This window comes from Trachemys scripta, chromosome 10 (genome assembly GCF_013100865.1).
Source record: "Trachemys scripta elegans isolate TJP31775 chromosome 10, CAS_Tse_1.0, whole genome shotgun sequence".
In the NCBI taxonomy this organism is placed as follows: Eukaryota; Metazoa; Chordata; order Testudines; family Emydidae; genus Trachemys; species Trachemys scripta.
The window spans coordinates 67,034,335-67,055,136 of NC_048307.1; the positions used below are offsets into that span (position 1 = coordinate 67,034,335).

Consider the following 20,802-nt stretch of genomic DNA (forward strand, 5'->3'; position numbering starts at 1 on the left):
TATTCCAGTGGCTTGATTTTGATTGAAAAGTTACTGGGACTGATTCACACCTGTGGGAGCAGGGGATGCTAACAGCTCCTCCTCACTGTGCCAGAGAGAGGAATTCACTCATGCTGCCCTTCCCAGGGGCTGGCAGACAAAGGCAGCTTCAAGTCAGGGAGGGCTTTGCAGGAGCCCTGCCTCCATATCTATTCAATTAGTTATAGGCCCTCAGAATAGTGGGGGTGGTGGGCAGCCTACACCATTGCAAACCCTGCTCCAGGCAAATTTACCACTGCTGGGCACCTGGAACATGTGCCAGCACAACCGAAGCAGGGACTCTGGCTCAGTAACAGAGCCAGCGTTAGGCATAAGTAGAACCCTGCCAATCCGTGGATATCTGGTTTATATCCGTAGATATCCACATCCAGATATCCACATCCAGGGGAAGAGGAAGGAGCAGCCAGGCTGAGATGTAAGTGGAGGCAGAGTTGTTGTGTGTCCTGGGTGAAGGTGGGGAGTGTGAAGGTTAACACACAGACCACAGGGAAAAAGAAAAGTAGTTTTATGTAGATCTATTAAAACATCTCCATCACACAGAATTTCAGATACAGGCACTTGGTAACATTTATCAACTCACCAAAATGGATTTTTGGACTTTTAAATTCAATAATGTGTTTTGAAAACTGAATATTCTAGAACAGTGATTTTTTGGACACACTCATAATTTTAGGCTACTGTTATTTATAGCGTTATAAATGTCCTGCGTCATCGGCACATACATCTTTTCTTTGTCATCCAGGAAATACAGGCCACCTCTGAGGACTGCTGGGTTGAAGCCCTCCTCCACTAATTGCACTTTACGGTGTTTAAAAGTTGCTGTGATCTCAATAGCATCCTAGAAAAAACAAAAAGGATAGTCTGACATTGACAAGCAACCAACAGTGGGTGCTATCTTTAAAGCAGTAAAAGTCAAATCATTCAGAAGAAAACTGTCTTGCATTTTCTCCAAGTGCACTAGTTACATGAAGGCAAATGTAAATCCTACCTCCAGTGGTATAGACATTTAATATCTTTGAGATGTGGAACTCAGATTTGATGCAGCTCTGTAGCCTCATAGTTAGGAGTCAGAGACAAGCTAATAAAAATGTATAAGTACCTAAATTTACCCAAGAATTATTTCTGCAGGTTTCAGCATGTGGGACATAATCCTGGTTCTGGACCTTAGAAATGCTTGGGGCCACAGTAGCCAAATGCCACATAAGGCCTTCTGCACTGCCCCCCATCCTGAACAGATCTCTATGGCCTTCAGCAACGAGGCCAGGAGACTCCTGTGAGCATACTCATGCATATTCCATCTGTAACTTAACGAGAGACAATTGCTTCAGGGCCTGATCTAGCAAAGCACTTAAGCACGTCCTTAAAGTTAAGCCTTAAATTTAAGCATGTGCTTAAATGCTTTGCTGAATCAGGGCCTTACTAATGTCTACTAAAGAAACGGTGTGACAGGGTCTATAGCTTCTTTCAAGCCATAAAGGGTGCCTTGGAGCCATAACATCCCCCATCCCAAGATCTTGACCATCTGGGCTACAGCACAAAGTGGCCTCCAGGAACCAGAGTGAAGCCAACGGAAGGCTGGCTCCAAGGGAATCCTTCCTGGAGAGCAGGGAAGCTAAAACAAATCCGCTGGCTTCCCAAGGAGGCCTGGTGCAGTTAGGAACAGTTGGACCCTGTTCTGAGTTTAAGAGAAGAGGGGTGTGAAAAGGGCAGGATTTCGCTCAGAAAAGAAAAGAGAGGGAAATCTCTACAGGAGGTTAGGTAAGTCTCAGGGTGTTGCATCGTGGAAGGGAAAGCACAGTATAGTTTGCCTCATGTGGTTATTTGTATAGCTACCCAAAGACAGAGGCTGGATTAAATAGTTTGGGATGTTAATATCTCTGTGTTTCTTCTGATGAACCATCCCAGTAAGTACATGGTCTTCTTGAGAGGAGAATTCTTTTATTTGTAATAAATAGATACATATAATCAAATTACCCTCAGGATTGGCTTCCTCAGTTTAGCTTAAACATTATTTTTCACCATGAATACTATAGAAAAGGAGGGCTGAGGTTGTTTGTTCATCAGTGTATTGAAATCTAGAAGTGTCAGGGCCCCTGGCCTGCAGAGTGCTCCTGGTGCGTGCATCCCTATGTCTGCAAGAGCAGTTTGCAGACCAGCACAGCCTAAGTTTGAAACTTAGCTCCCTTCACTGTGTTAAGAGTACGTAAGAGGAAGTCTGTATGTTTCCACTGAGAGACCTTTCTGGTTCATAGGGACACACGTGATACATTCAGACACATGACAGGCATCCTGCAATCTCATGTGCTCACCCAGCTTTCTGGTTCTAGGCAGAATGGAAACATCATGGGCCTGATTCTCCTTTCTCAGTGGTGTAAAACAAGTGTAAGCGAGGGAAGAAAGAGGACCCTAGAGTGCTGCCAGCATAATTATAAGTGACTGCGATCCTCATGGAAACAAGGGAGACTAGTGCCCTCCTTTTTGCAGTGAGGCAGGAGACATGTAGGAAGGCTGCCTTACCTGAATCCTGACAAAGCGAGGTCTTGCATAATTCGGTAGGAAGTCCACAACATGTCTGTATGTCTGCTCCCCATTAAATTCACAGCCCTCCTTTAGTCGAATGGATGCCATTCCTATTCTGCCTTCGTGACCTAGAGGAACAGTTATAGGCAAAAATAATGGCTGATATCTGCATTCCTGTTGTATAAATGCCAACACTTGTGTTTCTCAGCAATTTCATTATTTAAAGATCTCTAATGATGGGAACAATACATTTATAGAACTGAGGGAAAACCCAACCCCGTGCAGGATCCCCCACACCACTTTAACCAGGGCTGGCTCTACGTTTTTTGCCACCCCAAGCAAAACAAATTTTGGCTGCTCCCCGTCCCAGCCCTGGGCTCCTCGCTGCACCCCCCTGCCACCCCAGCCCTTGGTAGTGGCCAAGGGAATGCTGGGAAATGTAGTTCTTTCCCTGCTCCAGGTCTAGCTCTATAGGCAGGGAGCTAACCAAGGAACTACAGCTCCCAGGGCCCCCTGTTGGTTCTCAGCTCCCATGCTGGATCCCTGCCACCCCTGCAAATGGGCTGCCCCAAGCACGTGCTTGCTTTGCTGGTGTCTAGAGCTGCCCCTGACTTTAGGCAGAAATTGCACTCAGCTGGGACTGAGTGAAATCTCAGAACTTGACTTTTAACACTGGGGTTAAGTTGTGCAGAGAGCTTCACATGGGTTTTATGCATGGGGTGAATTTGATCCCTAAGTAGGAGAAATATGAACTCTACTGTAAATTGCTGGAAAAAAAGAACCAGGCAACCGAGCACAGAGCATGTCTCATTTAAATCTATCCATCCTCTGTTTGCCAGAAGCTGGGAATGGGTGACAGGGGATGGCTCACTTGATGATTACCAGTTCTGTTCATTCCCTCTGAAGCACTTAGCACTGGCCACTGTCTGAAGACAGGATACTGGGCTAGATGGACTAATGGTCTGACCCAATATGGCCGTTATGTTAATCAGTTCTGGTATTTCTGACATAAATGGCTCAGGAATGTACAAAATGGATTCTAATGTGGAATTGTTACAGATCCACAAATCTCCAGTATTTTTTTGCCTCCCCATCTACCAAGAGTTCTGTTCAGATACAGTCAGAAGCTGGGACTTCCTCTCCTTCCTCCTCTGCAACCCTTCAGTAGCCTCCTCCCTAGCCCTTCCAAAATCACTCAGGATACTTAATGTACAGCAAATACTTTAACAACTAGGACAGGGAAGGAGGGGACAGAATGGTTTCAACAGGAGAACATCAGACCTGATTTTTTAAATAAATACCTACAGTCATTTTGTGATTAAATGAATGTTCAAACAGGGGCATTATGGAATTAATTTTAATCCATAAAAGAATAGAAAACCTGCTAGACCTGATTTTCTCATGCTTACAGTAGGCCAAACTCTGGCAGGTCCTGACACCTGCAACTACTGCAAAAGTCAGCATTTACATTATACTGTAGAGCAGTTTAGGCCAAATTGCGTGAGGGTTACACTGGTTTCACACCCAATTCTTGGGGGGTGACGACGACAGCATAAGGGGCTGGTCTTTTCATGGTATTTCTATCACCCAGGAACATAAACACCATGGGGCAACTAGCCCTAGCAATACTACAAGCTCATAAATACCCCCCAAGCATACACCTATCCTATGGTTTTCTGTAGTAGCTTTGCAGCACTGTAAAAAGGACAAAGACATTTTCACAAACAAATGGAGCCACATGAAGACAGAGCTTAATATCTCCACAAAAGGCTTTGCAGCTGGCAGTCATGTTAATGCTTGACATAGGGCTGTGTAGAGGCCCCATTATCCAGATAAAAAGGGAAAGTGGCAGCTAAAAGCAGTGCAGAGCAAAAGAAAAAGATGTCAGTTTATTGAGAGCAATGGGCATATAGTTCCTCTTTAGCCACCATCGTAAGCATCAGAGAGTCCTGTGGCACCTTTGAGACTAACAGTTAGTCTCAAAGGTGCCACAGGACTCTCTGTTGCTTTTTACAGATTCAGACTAACACGGCTACCCCTCTGATACTTGACATCGTAAGCATGTTTCTCTTCCTCCTTCCAGATCACCTACTCAAAGAAGCCACCTGGCATTCAGATTTGTTTACTCATGTTATTGAAAGGTCTGGTTTGGAGCTTTATATTTTTGCATCCGAACACACTGGATTGGTTAGCTCTTCCCTGAGCTTGTGCATTTTATTTTGTGTGGTTAACTCCCAGGTGCATTGAGAGACTGAAATACAAATATTATTTGTAGTATATAAAAATCAAGTTTACATGCAAAAAATCAACAATTATATAATGCTGTGGTAAGAAGAGAACTGTTTTGAACAATTCCTATTGCTTTCCCGTAAGGCCAGTCAGTAATTGGATACTAACACCGCTTCTAGCTGGTTTTACAAGTCCAGTGGGAGTTAGGGTTAGATTTCCCTCATCTCCTACAATGTAATCTGAGAAGAGGCTAAGGAACTCTGGACTATTCACATGGTTACCTGGCTTGTGAAATCTCTCCCATGGCAGTTGTGTGTTTATCTCCATCTCAAAGGCAGGTGCAAACAAAGATGATGATTTAAAGAGACAAACCCTAATTTTGCTTTAGTTGTTAATGGTGATATGCAAAGAAATCTTGGTTCTTTGTCCTTTATGGTTTCTTTTGGATAAATACAGATGGCCTGAAACAGTGGTGGGTGGGCTAAGGGGTTTTGCTGGGTTTGGGTTTTGGTTTTTTTTTACCTTGGAAACATCAGGAATGTCAACTATGGTCAGCCCTGCTTTGGCCAGAGGAATTACTGGATGTGTCAGAGATTGTATTGGGAATTCTCACACTTTCAAGAAATAGATCGGGGAGTGAAATCTTTAATAAAGACTTCCTAATTCCAAAGCGTTGATTAGCCATTGAAACTACACACATCTGAAGAAGTGGTCATAGCCCACGAAAGCTTATGCTCTAATAAATTTGTTAGTCTTTAAGGTGCCACAAGACTCCTCATTGTTGTTGCTGAAACAGACTAACACGACTACCCCTCTGAACACATCATAGTGTATGCTAGGCTAGACAGGGCTTGAATTTCAAAGCAGGAAAAAAAGCTCTTTCTGAAAAACCTTTTGGTGCTATCACCAAAAGCAAATATGGGCCCAAGGCGACCCTCCCCTCTTTACAGGAGCCACAAAAACTGCAAATAGCAAATGTAAGACAAGTTAGAGAACATTCACCACGTAACTGATTCTAAACTGACCTTCTCTTTGTTTGTTTTAGGATCCCCCAAAGTTTCACTGTGATCCCCCCATATGGATCATGCTGGGATTTACCATCACAAAGCCCTTTTCAGCAAGACCTGACATATGGGGAAAGGTATGCAAATCAGGTAAGCAACATTGCTTGGCATATGAGGGTATCTGAAATGTTTCTATTCTATTCAGTTATTAGAGTACAAACCCATATGGGTAGGGACAGCATCTTCATCTGTGCCCTGTACAGCACCAAGCACACTGGGCCAGATTCTCAGCCACTCTTCACCCTCTGCAGCATAGAGGGCATTTGATGGAATAGAGTGTGCTCCAATGATCCTGGTCCGTGAAGTGGCTCCTTGGGATCTGTCATCCACAGGAACAAATTAGAGCAGCCTTGGGGCTACTCTAACTTGCTCAGGGGGACATTTGGACCCCTGGTAGCCTCCAAGATAAAGGAGACAGAAAGGTGGTGTAAAGCTACATACTCTGACCCCTCGGGTCAACTAAGGGTTAATCTGACACACCTGAGAATCTGACCCAATGTCAGTGCTCTTCAAATTCCATAATGATAATTGCCATGATACAGATTAAATGGGGGTGAAGGACTTTATTTAATGTTCTGAGGATCACCTGATTATCTGGGGAGTAGAAAACTGTACATGTGGTACAAAAGAGACTGTACATGTGGCTAGAACTGCTTTTGGGGATTCAGCTCATTGAAGAGAGGTGGGAGGAGACTCAATTTCCCAAGCTACCTTCTTCTTCCTTTTCCCCGAAATCTCTTTTCACAGTATTTCCCCCCTCTCACTCTACAGTAAGTGCAGATCTGGTAGCTATAAAACATAATGGCTAGTTATCTTCTAGTGTGGTTTCTAAATCTCAAATCCTCTCCTACTTTCCTGTTAACATCCCTTGCCAAATACTAGTTTAAAAAAGGAAGTTTTTGCTAAAGCTCTGCAGCTAATAGACATTTTACACACATAAATGACTGAGTTTACCAGATGCAGCACATGAAGAATAGAGAAGCCAAAAGAGAGAGAGCCTTTTTGTATAGTTCACTTAGTATGTGATGAAATTACGGTAATCTGTGTAAAAAAAGATCTTGCGTTACCAGATTTTCAAATGATTCATTTATACCTGGCACAGGCACTCCATACACATTAACTTCTTGGACAAAGTCGATCAATCCTAAAATATCTGCAACTTCAGTAGTAGCCACATTTTCCCCTTTCCATCTGGAAAACATACAGTAGTCAGCAGATTTCATTTCTGATCAACAACAACTTTGTCATGGGTTTACCACTGCACTTTCACTTTGGGGTCAGGGTGCACATTCCCATTGGCACGAGGGACCTGTTTTGATGCCCTACCTGTTGGGGTACATGGAACCTGTGAGGTTCCAAAGAGTTCAAGGAAAGACTCTTGTTCTACCCGTAACCCAATGTATTGCCTTCTGATTTTCTTTTGTCAACTGTCAATATTGTGGGCCCTAAACACCTTCTCCCAAGCTCTAGTATTTTGGGTCTCAGTGGCTTACAGCGAGATTGGGGAATCCCAGGTTGAGTCTAACAGATTGAAACATACAGATATTTTGAAGTCTTCTGCTGTGGTTATGCAGGTGGTGAAGGAAAGCTATTTTGCCTCCACCATGGCACCTGGGCAGTATCATGCTATAGAACCATTCCTGGTGCTGGTGGTGGACAGCATGGTCAAGCTGAGCTGCCCCCACCCGATAGTAGAGACGAATCTCACTGTCGAGATTTTTCATGTTACTTTGAGGATGAAACCTCTTGAATCCAAATGGAACTGTCTGCCTCCATGCTGACACAGCAGGGCCTGCTGAAGGTAGGCTTGAGTTCCAAGTTGCTGGACATATTGGGGAAGCTCCAGCTACAATCTGTGAGCTGGACCTATGTCCTCTCTAGATGGTGAAGGCACTTAGAACCCATTAGGTTTGCTGTAGGTAGAGACTCCCTACACCAACCTTTAGGAAGGCAGGGTACCAGTTTTCCTTAAAGAAGCTATTATGTAGCTCAAAAAACCTTTTGGCAATCTTGCCAAATAGCAGCTTGCATCTAATCTCCCTTTCTGGAGGCAGGTTTTTGAGAAAGATGCGACAGATAACTCAGGCAGTGTCTGGAATCCTCACTTGAGCTTCAGGAAAAGGAAGTAAGTGATGTAGAGTCCTCATTTTTCTCACTTTGAAGTGAGACAAGTGAGTGCTCTTCATCAATCATTGAGAGACGCTGGACAAGGAGTCAGAAGGAACTGAGAATGAATTAACATTTTCTTCAGTCATAAGTATCTTAATTACGGTAACTAACCGGAATGTGTCTCCGACTCTGTCATGAAAGTAGATGAAATTGTCCTGGTCAACCATTAAAAGGTCACCACTATTAAAATATAAATCCCCTTTCTGGAAGACGTTTGTTAGTTTTTTCTTCTCTGTCTGGCTTTTTGCTCCTGCATAGCCACTAAAAGGAGAAAATGATGTGATTTTGCAGATCAACAGCCCCGCTTCACCTATGAAGGGGAAAAAAATGTCTGTCATGTGTTTGCAAACCACCACGTAAACTGATGACACTCTATACGTGATTTTAAATCATATAATAGTAGTGATGATGTTTGTAGATGTTACAGAATCATTTTAGTCTTCTTTCATAATCACCTGCCCTTAAAATTAGCTGTATAACTGTAGGTTAAGGGCTCAGTCTCATCCTTTCAATACCATGGGCTCTCACAAATACAGCGGATATTACGAGTTACACTATACTACCAACCGTACTCTAGTGGACAGGAGCACAGAATCATTAAAGATTTAGGCTGAGATTTGCAAAGCCTCTTTAAGAATTTGAATGCCCAATTTCCATTAAAATTAATTGAAACTGGGTGTCTAGATTCCCTAGGCAGCTTTGAAAATCTCAGCCTACATAGGGCTTGATCCCACCTGGGGATAAGCAGGATTACTCCATGAGCATCCTCTGAAGCAGGCCATCGTACTCCACTTCCCTATAAGCCAGGCTACTCCCATGCTGTACTGGTTGCTTCAGGGCTTGTTCACCTCTTAGTCATCCGACAAGCAGCATAAAGAACCAGTTGTGAGGGGAGAATGCATGTAAGGACTCAGCCCACTCACTGTGAATGCAGAATGCATAAAAAAACTGCTTAGCACATCCACAGCTACAGTACGTGGCTCTCTAGACCAGGAGAAGCTATAGTTATGGAGTGACTTGTGCTGGGGGGTGGGAGTGTGACGTTTGGAAGGAGGCGGTATTGCACCTGTGTTGATATGCAAGGTGAAATTCATCCACGTTCAGCAGGAAGATAGGGCTTTGTGCAGGTGCTGTGCTCTGGGGCGAATTTTACCCAGCCTGTGTGCAAAATAAATTGCAGCTGCACACTTGGCAGCCTTCTCCATCCTGCCCTCTGGCTTGGGATTTGGTGGAGATTTCACATGCATCTATTTTATGGATACTGAGTTTGTTTCTCTAGCACCTCATAATCATTCATAACCAAATGCTAGAAACAGCCCCCCACTCAACGGCTAACACCCTAACCTCCCCTGATCTAAATATTTACACACAATACCAGGCATGTGCGTTCTCTCCTTCCTGCCAGTCTGTGATGTGGGGCTGTGGGTGGAGGGGGGAGAAGGAGACACACCCTGGGGCAGATCCTTAGCTAGTGTAAATTGTCATTGGTATATGCCACTGAAGTCAATGGGGCAATTTACACTGGTGGAGGATCTGCCCCATACGTAGAGCGGGAGCGTGCATTTCTGCTCCCCCCCAGCCCTCTCTCATTCCTCCCTCGCACAAATGTGTATCTGGCATTTTTGTAGTCCAGAGGCCAAATCCCGCTCTTCAGATATATCCGTGCAATTCTGCTGACTTCAGTGGAGTTGCATGAGTGTAAATGAAAGGAGGATCTGGCCTCAGCACTGAATTTTTGAGTGGCTCCATGTGTGAGATTGAAAAGGACAGCCAGGGAGATGAAGTTGAAAAAAATATAATCCCCTGAATCCTGCATGTGAAATCAACAGCTGTAGGGAGTGTTCAGTTTGAACTCAGAATTGTACATTCCAGTTATAACGTCATTCTCCATGTGAAAATGCTTAACACACGTAAAGGATCAAAGTAGTTGCCTCACTTTCATAGCTGCATTTTCCATTAAAAACAATGAAAGTTTAATCTACAGGGGCACAGATTTTACTATATAATAATTTTGTAAATGCTTCTTTCGGCGGCAGGTTAAGTAAGTTTATCAGACACAAACAAGATGGCTCAAGTTGAAAGCCACGGTCTGTACTATAAAAAGATTGTAAGCTCCAAGGTAAAAATGTTAAAGCACTCTCAACTAAAAGAGACTGCAAACATACTGAAGGCAGATAGAATTATTAAAACAACATGTAATATAAATATACATTTATTTGATATGGCATTATCCCTTGTCTTTCCTTAAAGCTGCATATCAGATCTCATTCCCACAGCAACAAATTTTCTTATTTGTGTTTAAAATCTAGAGCAGGGATTGGCAACCTTTGGCACGCGGCCCATCAGGGAACTCCGCTGGCAGGCCGGGATGGTTTGTTTACCTGCAGTGTCCACAGATTCGGCCAATGGCAGCTCCCACTGGCCGCGGTTCGCTGCTCCAAGCCAATGGGGGCTGCGGGAAGCAACGCGGGCCGAGGGACGTGCTGGCCGCCGCTTCTGTGGACGCTGCAGGTAAACAAACCATCCCAGCCTGCCAGCGGAGTTCCCTGATGGGCCGTGTGCCAAAGGTTGCCGATTCCTGAGCTAGAGATCACCCAACCACTGTCCTAAACGACCTTTTCTATTAAGATGGGCATAGAGAGGTTAATTTGTGATTTTAAAGAATTAAATTCCTTTGTGATTTATTTTTTTAAGGAGTAAACATTGGTACCTTTAGGAACTCTTATGCAATATCCATTCTCGTCTCGGACTGGTTCATCTTTCTCTACGTCGTATCTAATCAGCTCATAGCGTATAATTTTCTAGTGAAAATGTACAAAATATACATACACGTGACTATCTGAATCGAATTCTCAATATATTCTACATCTTAAAGTATTGCTTTGAAAGGTGCTAACTTCATAATATTTCAGAAATACGTTCAGTGTCCAAATGCTCTTTTGTCTGAAAGGCTGGCAGCTGTATGGGGCTCTCAAGGCATGTTTATGTTGCAATAAAACACTCGTGGCTGGCCCAGGTCAGCTGACTTGGGCTTGCAGGGCTATAAAACTGCAGTGAAGATGTTTGGGTTCAGGCTCAGGTTAGAGTCCAGCCTCTGGGACCCCTCCCCTGCTCCCAAGCATCTCCACTGCAATTTGATAGTCCTGCAGTCTGAGCCCTGCAAGCCCAAGTCAGCTGACATGGGCCAGCTGTAGGTATTTTAGGTAGACATATTCTTAGTGAGATGGCGGCAGTTATGGTGATGTCTAGCATGGGACAGGCATAAGCTAACATTGGGGAGTGCAAGGATCCCTTCCCTGGGTATGTCTGCCCAAGGTTCAGCTCAGCACTGGGCTATGCATTTGCCTCATAGGGCTGAAGTGATGTGGAGGGCCCGGATGAGCCCTTGGCAATGAGTTGAACGTCTCCCCTGCAGGACAGAATGCCAGCACTGATGTTATTTCGCTTACCTTATGGAAGTAGTTTACTCTCCCCACAGCACCGACTTTTCCACTGTAGTTAATAAACCCAATGTTTCCCTCGGTTGCAGCATAGAACTCAAATATACGGATGTCTCCAAATCTTCTGATGAATTCCCTCCAAACATCAACCCTTAACCCATTGCCTATGGCAATCCTTACTCTGTGATCACCGTCGCTGTCTTTCTGGACATGAAAACCCAACAGACATAGGTTAAGGATTAGGTTGAGTAAAACGAACCAGTTTAAAGAAAACATCAGTCTGCAAACATGAAGCACATTTTGAAGTATAACAGGCGCACACATATTTACAGCTACACGTGCAGTTGAGAGATGGATAGATGGCCTGATACTTACATTGTCTAGTATCAGAGACAGGAGAAGGAATGTTGGAGCAGCATTTGGCTATCTGTCTTCAGCTGAAATCAGTTGCAAAACTGACTTCAGTGGGGGCAGGGCTGGCCCCTGAGGGTGAAATTCACCACCTGCAGAGGGTCAGCATGAAACCTATGCCCCATTTTATGTTTCACTTAAGCCTGTTTTGTGCACAAGACTTGTAGTGACCCTCTGCATGGGTTGAATTTCACCCTTAGTGCTGTCAACGATTTAGCAGGTAAAAATGGACAGATTTCCAAATTTCCTATACTTCAAAATGACTTTTTTGGGGGGGAAAAGCTGCCTTGGCATTGAAGTCATTACCTAGGCAATACATTAGCCTGTGAATGGAGTGCAGGACTGAGCCCATTAAAATGAGAACATTATCCTCTCATTTTTAATATGCTGCTATAAATGTGCTCTTCACACAGCAAATAAATATGGAGATGACCAAGACAAGGGTGACAGTTAGTTCATCTGGTTGCTTAAACAAATTGTTCTTATTTATTTACTTACATCCCAGCAATAAAAAAGAACCGATTTGCCTGTACATATCGTCTATAATACAAGCAATTCTAATGGGCTTTAGGAAACAGTGAATGGAGCAATAGTACTCTGTGAATTTGACAAAATCTGGGGACATTGCTCTTCCAGATCTTCTAATTTCTGAGGAGAATTTGCTCCTCATAGTTATGTAACTTAATACCCAACAGCAGTTCAAGGCCAAGGGGAGAGTTTTTTTAAAAAATACATGTTGGCTTATTAACCTGGACTGCTTTCACTGTTGCTACGGGCCCAAATTCTATTGTAAACCCACTGTCACAGGATGGCTGCCTCCATGGCACCCCTTGTGGCCTTATGGTGGCCCAGAAAGTGGCCCTCTGTCTCAATTTCCTGCTTCTGGTGTCCCCAGTTCCCAGGGCTGATCACCTGCCTGCATTCTCCAGCATAATTTGATAAGTTGTCCCCTTCCTGGAGCGCCCTCCAGTGGCAGACTATAGCACCACCAGTGCACATACCTCAGTTTCCTCCTTCTTCCGGAGTCCCCAGTAACTCCACACATGTTTTCAGAGTATAAATAGCCTTTTGCAGAGTTAGTTTATTACAAAAGGTCCCACAACCACAATTCAGATTTCCCCAGCACAGTCCACACAGTACATTCACATTTTAAGTCCCAACATGCCATCAACACACCAGCTACAGCTCTGGCATCTCTCACCACACCACACCCCAACTTTCAGGTACAGATCCGGCTTTTCTCACCACACCTCAGCATCTCTCACTTTGCCCCACCCCTCTAGCTGGGGTGCTTCTCCGCCCTGAAGATATGGTTCCTGTTCTTGCCTGGAGACATCAGCAGGCTCACCCCTCCATCATTCCCCAGCCTACAGCCCTCTCTGGCCCTCTGGCTTCAGCTTTACAGCTCAGAGAGCCAACAGGCATTTCTGTCTGCTGTACTCAGCCTTCAGCCCTCTCTAGTCATACCTCTCTGGCCTAGGGAAGTTTGCCTGCCTGCCTTCTGCTTTCACCAGCCTGCTTTGGCTCTATTCCTCATGAAGGAACTCTTACCACTCCCTTCTTCCCGGGCATCCCCTCCCTGATGCTCTCAACCCAGCTCAGCTCTTCCTCTGAGCACGCTCTGTCCCTCTCTCTCCCCTGTGGCTTCCAAACTCTTCCTCTCTCAGGGCTGGGTTCTGGACTCTCTCTAGCCTTTGGGCTGTCTCTAATTTATAACTCCAAGGGGCAGCCCCACTCTCCTCATTACACCAAACTAGGGTGCCCCTGGAGTGGAACAGGAGAGCTGGACTCTATTTCATTTAAGGGGACAGCTTCCCTGTTATACGTACAGTTCAATCCTATTTTTTCCCAGGCAGCAGGTGGCAACTCAGTTATCTGAACAAATGAAATTCTGCTTGATAGAATATTAGGCTGTTTGCATTTTCTCAAGCACCCTGACTGCAATGGGACATCAGCAAGACACAGGAACGTCCAGCTGCACTGGATGGATACATTAGCTCAGTGCATCTCAAAGAATAGCGTGTGCAGGACTAGCCAGACAGAGAAGGGAAGGATGTAGAACAGTGGCAGTGCCAGTTTCCCCAGGCTGCCCTAGCATGGAAAGGTTGAAGGTGACCACAATTCGTTTTATTTTCCTGAAGCTTCAACTTTCAGAAGTTTGGGAAACGCTGCATTAGCTGAACGCTTCTCACCCAACTGCCAGCAGTGAAATGGTTAAGCAATTTCTTGTCATTTAAATGTTCGTAATCAGGCTTCAGAGTTCATGCTTCTCTCTGTGCTGCTGTCTGTCTGTCTAGTTACAGAGACAATGAGCCAAATCGCTCTCTGGGGCAAGCCCACTAAAGACAAGGGAGTTACTCCAGGGAGGAATCTGGCCCCATGAGACAGCAGTTTGGAACCATTTACATTGTTAGATGTTCACAACAAAAAAGGACAAGAAACTGCCCTGGTAATGAGGCTGCAAGTTTTGAATATGCAAATGCTCTAATTATAGTTTGCTTTTATTTTTTTGATCATTCCAGCACATGATACTGTTCTGGACTTTAGTTATGTAGCTTCTGGGTTATTTTTGCTTTTCTACACAATGGGTCCAGTAGTTCTGATTGGCTTTCCTCTTTGATTTACTGAGAGATTTGCCATTAAAATGTCTGAGCAGAGCCAAGTAGCAGGGCCGGCTTTAGGCCGATTCACTCGATTCTCCAGAATTGGGCCCCGCGCCCAAGAAGATCCTGCGCCCGCGCCTAAGAGGGCCCCGCGCCTAAGAAGATCCCGCGCCCAAGAGGGCCCCGCGCCTTAGGCGCCTTTTAAATTTTTTTTACTCACCCGACGGTGGTCCGCTCCAGGTGTTCGGCGGCACTTGGGCAGCGAGGGGTCCTTCAGTGCCGTGGAAGACCCGGAGCGGACCCCCTGCCGCCAAAGTGCCGTCGAAGCCCCGGACCGCCGTAAGGTATTCGAATTGGGCCCCGCAGTTCATAAAGCCAGCCCTGCCAAGTAGCATAGAAAACAACCCAGACTGTCTGCTGAAGTTCTGCACACTTGTGCCCTAATCCTGTATGGTAGAGTTCAGTTATTCCAAAGTCTTCCTGGGTCGACAGTAACTTGCGTGCTATAGAGGCCTGCACAATATGTTCATGTGTCCTGGGAGGTTTTTTCTTATACTGCTTGACTGGGGACTTGTAGGGCTTTGAGACCAAACACGTGTTTCCATTTTGAAATGTTGCACTGGGGACTGTTTATTGGTTAGCTCCAGACCAGCAGTCTGTCCCTCCTCTTTCAAGGTCCTGAAGTCGCTCTCTCTCATTCATTCTTTTCCATGTGTTGGTTATAGAGTCCAAGGCCAGAAGGGACCATTGTGATCATCTAGTCAGACCTCCTGTATAACGCAGGCCATAGAACTTCCCCAAAATAATTCCCAGATCAAATCTTTTAGAAAAACATCTAATCTTGATTTAAAAATGTCCAGTGATGGAGAATCCAAGGGAGGGTGTAAATTAAGGCAGAGGGTAATTTATAGCCAGGTATAACTTACTTAGGCTGCCAGCTTTCTGAGGCAGGGACAGTCACTTTGTTTGTAGAGTGCCTAGTGTAATGAGACCGGGACCTCAGGGCACTGCCGCACTACAAATAAGAGCTTCCGCTATGTCAAGCTCTTGCATGCTCTCTCTAAGGTCTGAATTGCGGCTTTCTGGGAGAGGCATCCCCTGAACATGGTGTACCTGTGGGCCCCCAGAGCAGACATTTGAGAAGCCTGTAGGCCCTACTTGTATGGAAATGCTTTCTCCAAAGATGCTGAATCCTATGTGCTTGGGGCAATGATAATTCCTGTGTTAAATAATTAAAACAAAGCTGTGCGTAGGTTTTCTTTTAAAGTCTGATCGCCATATATAAACTGCCCCCACTACCGAGTAACGCCCATGGGAAGCCTGCTTCCCCCACGAAACGCCACTCAACATAAAAAAGTTTCATTGTCCTTGATTCACATAATCAGGGTAACAACACTTTATTCTTCCTGCCCCAATAACAGAGAAACTGGGGATCCCACAGCAGCCAAAGTGACCGTTTGGGCTGCTGTGGGCTCATGCTAGGCGGGGTGGGTGTGCCTACGCAAACAAGATCAGCTCCTGAAGTTCTTTTCCACAACTCGCCACAATTCACCACCAGATGTCAGGGTAGAGCTCATCCTGACTCTGCTTACATCTACACTACCCTATCATTTTCATGAATATAATTCTTTCCCTTGGCTTCAGTTTCAGCCTTGCAAGTTTCTCAGTTTATGTAAGACTCCCAGTATTTTCATTAACATGTCAGCGGTTCAGCTGCTTTTGCCTGTGCTGCTAACGTTACTGAGGACCTTCAGCCTTCTAGGCATTTACAACTGACCTGTAATCAGGTGACAAAGCTGCCACCAGCTGTCTGAGTCCTTGAGACCTCAATATGGCTTGTGATTCCTTTGTACTCTATGATTAAATGGGCATGATTGCCAAAGGATAAAATTCAGTGAGCTATGAGTAACTATAAACTAACCTATTTATGTTAATAGCAAACCCCATATTGCAACCAGAGTAGTAACTTGTACATAAAATATATTAAGGCACGGTATGGGGAAGAGTTAGCCACTTGTTAACTAATATAGAGAACTGTCAGAATCAATGCTATCACAATCAGGAGTTCTTGGGGAGGAGGAGACTTGCAGTGGTTTTAAGTATTTCTTGTGTTAACAAATCCTGGCAGAATGGTCATGACTATTTATGAATGGCTGTTAGATGCTAGACCTCAGTATTCACCAGTATGCACATGCTGGTAAGTTTACTGCCTGCAGAAATAGATTCAGAGTGTACTTTTTCTCTAGCTCAGCTTGTATCTGTTGCTCCAGCTGCATGGGTTCCACTGCGGTGGAGAGGGATGGGCCCACATCCTCTTATCCCCTGCCACCCCGATCCTGGGGTGTCAGACTCCCCACCTTGGGCCAGAAGGCCTGTGTAAGTCTACTGTCTGCCAAGCTAGGATGCTAGACTCGGTTAGTGCTCACCCCTACCTGAGCCCATAGACTGTGTTGGTGCTCACCCTTAGACTATCTAAGTGCTCAGCCCTGCTCTGCTCCACCCCAAAGAGTCAGAGCCTAGATTGTGTATTTGTTGGCTGCCTTAGCCTACAAGTTGAGACTAAAGCCTGCTCCCTGCTTTGTCCCGCCCCAAAGGGCCAGAGTCTGCACTCTTAAGTGCTTTCCGCCCCAGCCAAGAGGCAGTGGGCTAAAGACTGCTCACTGCTTTGCCCTGCCCGAGGGGCCAACAGCACCAGACTGTCCCTGCTGGTTTACCTCTGCTAAGTGGCTACAGGATTACAGATTGCGTGTGGCTCGGCCCCAGCAGTGAGGCCCGAGCCTGAGGGTTATTGCCTAATACAGTGAGGCAGAATGGCCTCCCTCCTCACTTGAGGGTGAGGGACCACTACACCCACTTACACTACCACTTTATTTCACTGCCCAGAGTGGCCCAGAAACTGTAATGAAGAAATAGTATTCGGGACCAGCGATCCGACTTACACCTTAAACCCAGAGTAAGTCCATTGATTTTAGTGAAGTTATTCCCTATTTATAGCCATGTACTTGTCCTACCTAGTCCACAAAGTGCTACATAGTTGATACCCTACACACACAAAAATCCAAACAAACAGCAAAAACAACAAGGAGTCCGGTGGCACCTTAAACAAACAGCAAGAAACCTCAGGCCTGATTTTGCATTCAGACAGAGAATGGGGGGAGGTTTCTCCATCTTTACACTGCTTCTATTCCGTGGCTGCTCTAACCACTACACAGGTACTGGTGACCCCATAGAATACGACAGAAAATGCTGATGGGTTACTTAGGTAGCACATCCCATGCTTGACTATGAGTATCTCAAAGATTGTGCTACTATGCCAGATGAGTGAAACCCTCCCTCAATCTGGTTATTTGGGGAACTTTTCACTAACACTTTCACCTGTGATGGTCACATGACTATCCTGGTCTAGTGTTTCTTGCCAGCTAAAAACTGATTCTAGCCAAGTCCAAATGTTAAATGACCAGCTCCTTGATTTCCCCATGGGACCTTTCGTGTTTGGTCTGCAGCCAGCTAGATTATAGCAGGTGTGCACTTCCTCCTTTCATTGTTATGGCATACAAAGCTGAGAGCCCAGTTATGACGTGTTCATATTGTATTCCTCTTTGTCAAGATTGTGCAAAAGAAATGCCCACTTTAAGTCAGTAGTACTTAGTTTGAAAGACATTTCATGTTAATCTAAATTAGACTGTAAACTCCCTGAGCCAAGGATCTTGTCTTGATTCTGTATCTGTAAAATTCTGTGCAAAGTGCTTTTAGTTCCTCAGGTGGAAAGAGCTATCGAAAAAGATGTAAAATAATATATTACACCAAAATAGTCATTATTAAAAAAATGTTAAATATTGAAAATGTGGATGGGTAAAATATTAAACCAAGGGCAACCTTTTCACTTTAATACTTTTTGTTTTTATAAATTCAGTCTTTACAATATGGAGAGCATGTTACATACTTGCTAATGTCAAAACAGATTCATGTGTCCTTTGCACTAATGGGAGAATACATTGTAAAGTGTGAGTAGTAAAGTAGGCAATGGGAAAATGGGTCAGTCCATATAAGCAGATATTGACTTGGGTTTCTTCCCTTCTCAATATTAAAATAAAATAAACATATTGCATTACCATTAATGGGATTTCTTTGGCTAAGACCTCCAAGAACACAGATTCATTAACTTGGACTTGATTCTGAAACCAGGCAACAGCTTTTAACAAAGAAACTACGGCTTTGCTCCGGCATGCCCGGTTCTCTTTCTTCCCCTTCCAAATGCTCCTCCCTTCTTCCTCTTATGCTGAGGGGAGGCTTATTGCACAGGAATAAGCCATCTTAATGCTGGAGGAATTCCCCAGTTGCAATCTCTGCTCACTCGGCATGTTTACACTGCAAAAAAACCCACCCAGGGCAGCGAGTCTCAGAGCCTGGGTCAAATGATTCGAGCTCACAGAGCTCACATGACAGGGCTAAAAACAGCAGTGTAGACATTCCCACTTGGGCTGGAGCTCCAGCTTTGAGATCCACCCCCTCGCCGGGTTTCAGAGCCTGGGCTCCAGCGATCCCGAATGTCTACACTGCTATTTTTAGCCCTATAGCACAAGCCCAAGTCAGCTAGCCTGGACTCTAAGGCCATGTCTACACTAGCAAGCTTACAGTGGCACAGCTGTACCAATGCAGCTGTCCCGCTGTAAGATTGCTCATGTAGTCGCTCCATGTCAACGCCCTCATCGACATAATTAATCCAACTCCAATGAGCGGCGGTAGCTATGTCAGCAGGAGAGCGTCTTCCTCCGACAGCACTGTCCATGCCGGCGCTTCTGTCGGTGTAACTTATGTCACTCAGAGCGGTGTTTTTTTCATATCCCGGAGCGACATACATTATATCAACAAAAGTGCTAGTGTAGACCTAGCCTTAGATTCGCTTCCATGGGGTTCTCTCCCCCCACCCCCCAGTGCTGATGTACCATTAGGCAGTGCAAAATGAACATGGTGGAACAGAGAATCTGGCCCCTAGGTTAATCTGTGGAGAATCTGAGGCTCATTATAGTCCATTAAAATATTAGAAGTATTACACAGGTAATCCAGACAATATTTATAATCAGTTTGCAAAAAACTCTGGCGCATAGAAGAAATTACCTTTGGCACGTTGCATAAATACCGAAGCACCTCCCCAATATACTGGATGACTGTTACGTTGTATTTCCTGCAGTCAACCCAAAACTGGCTGGCTGAAAATTTGGCGCGTAGAGCTAAGGTTGCACCTACGCAAAGAAGAAAAATGGGGAAATAATCGAACTGGGCTATAACAAATAGATTGTGAGAAAATGGTACAATTTCCTTTGTAGTTTCAGTGATGAGTGCAGGAAACTTGCAGGATGATAGATGAGATAACTTCATCTTAAAAGTGTGTGACCCTTTCCTAAAATAAATTCAGATACAATCCATGGCCAGGAACTAGCTTTATCCTTTAATTCTGTCCATCAAAAAGTATGGGAGTATTCATAATGGATGAACTTTGTGGCATTCTGCACCATGTAACCCCTGTGGTTGTGCTGCACAGGAAGAGCTGCCTGTGACAGACATTTCAGGTGCAGGCAGTATCTTTGGGGCGGATCACATTGTATTAAGTTGATCAGTGGTTTCTGTCTCACTGTGGGCCAGATATTGTATGGAACTCCATGGGGGAGGGTTACCAGGAACTAAAAAGTGTGTGTGTGTGTGTGTGTGTGTGTGTACGCTGATTATAGCAACTCACTCAGGCTGTAAACACCTGCAGAGAGGTACTACCCCTAGGGAGATTTGCCTATACTGTTTCAAACTGAGAGTTCCAGAGACCAGCAGACAAAGAAAGGGCTTTTGGTATAAAAAGGCTGAGTCTGAAGGACTTTCTTTTTGATATAGCAAACAGACAAGACCTTCTGTCCAGGGCCCCAACCCTTGCGGAAGGGTTGGAAAGACTTTGGCTTACAAAGGCCTCATAGGACAAGCTTTTGGCCTGTGGATAGGAACTTCTATTATTTTTTATGCTTTCTCTATAATGCTTTTGCCCTTAGAATAACTGTATTTTGCTTTGTGAGGGCTGGTCGGTAACTGGTATTCAGGCTTGTAGCCCCTGGAGAAAGGTAGGGTTACCATACGTCCGGATTTTCCTGGACATGTCCGGCTTTTTGGGCCTCAAATCCCCGTCCGGGGAGAAATCCCAAAAAGCCGAACATGTCCGGGAAAATAGGGAGGGGCCGGCGCCACTGGGTACTGGGCCGGGGGCCGGGCCAGGGCCAGCGGTGCTCGGCCGGGGGCTGGCCCGGGGGTGTGGGGCCGGGGTCCGGGCCGGGCCTGGCCGTGCGG

General features: G+C 45.1%; 1 protein-coding gene across 1 annotated transcript in view; it reads right to left on the reverse strand.

The window, feature by feature from the left end:
- Positions 1-528: 528 nt before the first annotated feature.
- Positions 529-20,802, reverse strand: part of SLC27A2 (solute carrier family 27 member 2) — a 29,419-nt gene continuing 9,145 nt past the window's right edge. Inside the window, exons 4-10 of the mRNA XM_034782998.1 lie at positions 19,594-19,718; positions 11,471-11,665; positions 10,732-10,822; positions 8,133-8,331; positions 6,946-7,043; positions 2,557-2,687; positions 529-877 (exon numbers count right to left, since the gene is read on the reverse strand). Of these exons, the coding sequence (XP_034638889.1) occupies positions 701-877; positions 2,557-2,687; positions 6,946-7,043; positions 8,133-8,331; positions 10,732-10,822; positions 11,471-11,665; positions 19,594-19,718 (1,016 nt within the window). The 3' untranslated portion in view covers positions 529-700. The remainder of the gene's footprint in view (positions 878-2,556; positions 2,688-6,945; positions 7,044-8,132; positions 8,332-10,731; positions 10,823-11,470; positions 11,666-19,593; positions 19,719-20,802) is intronic.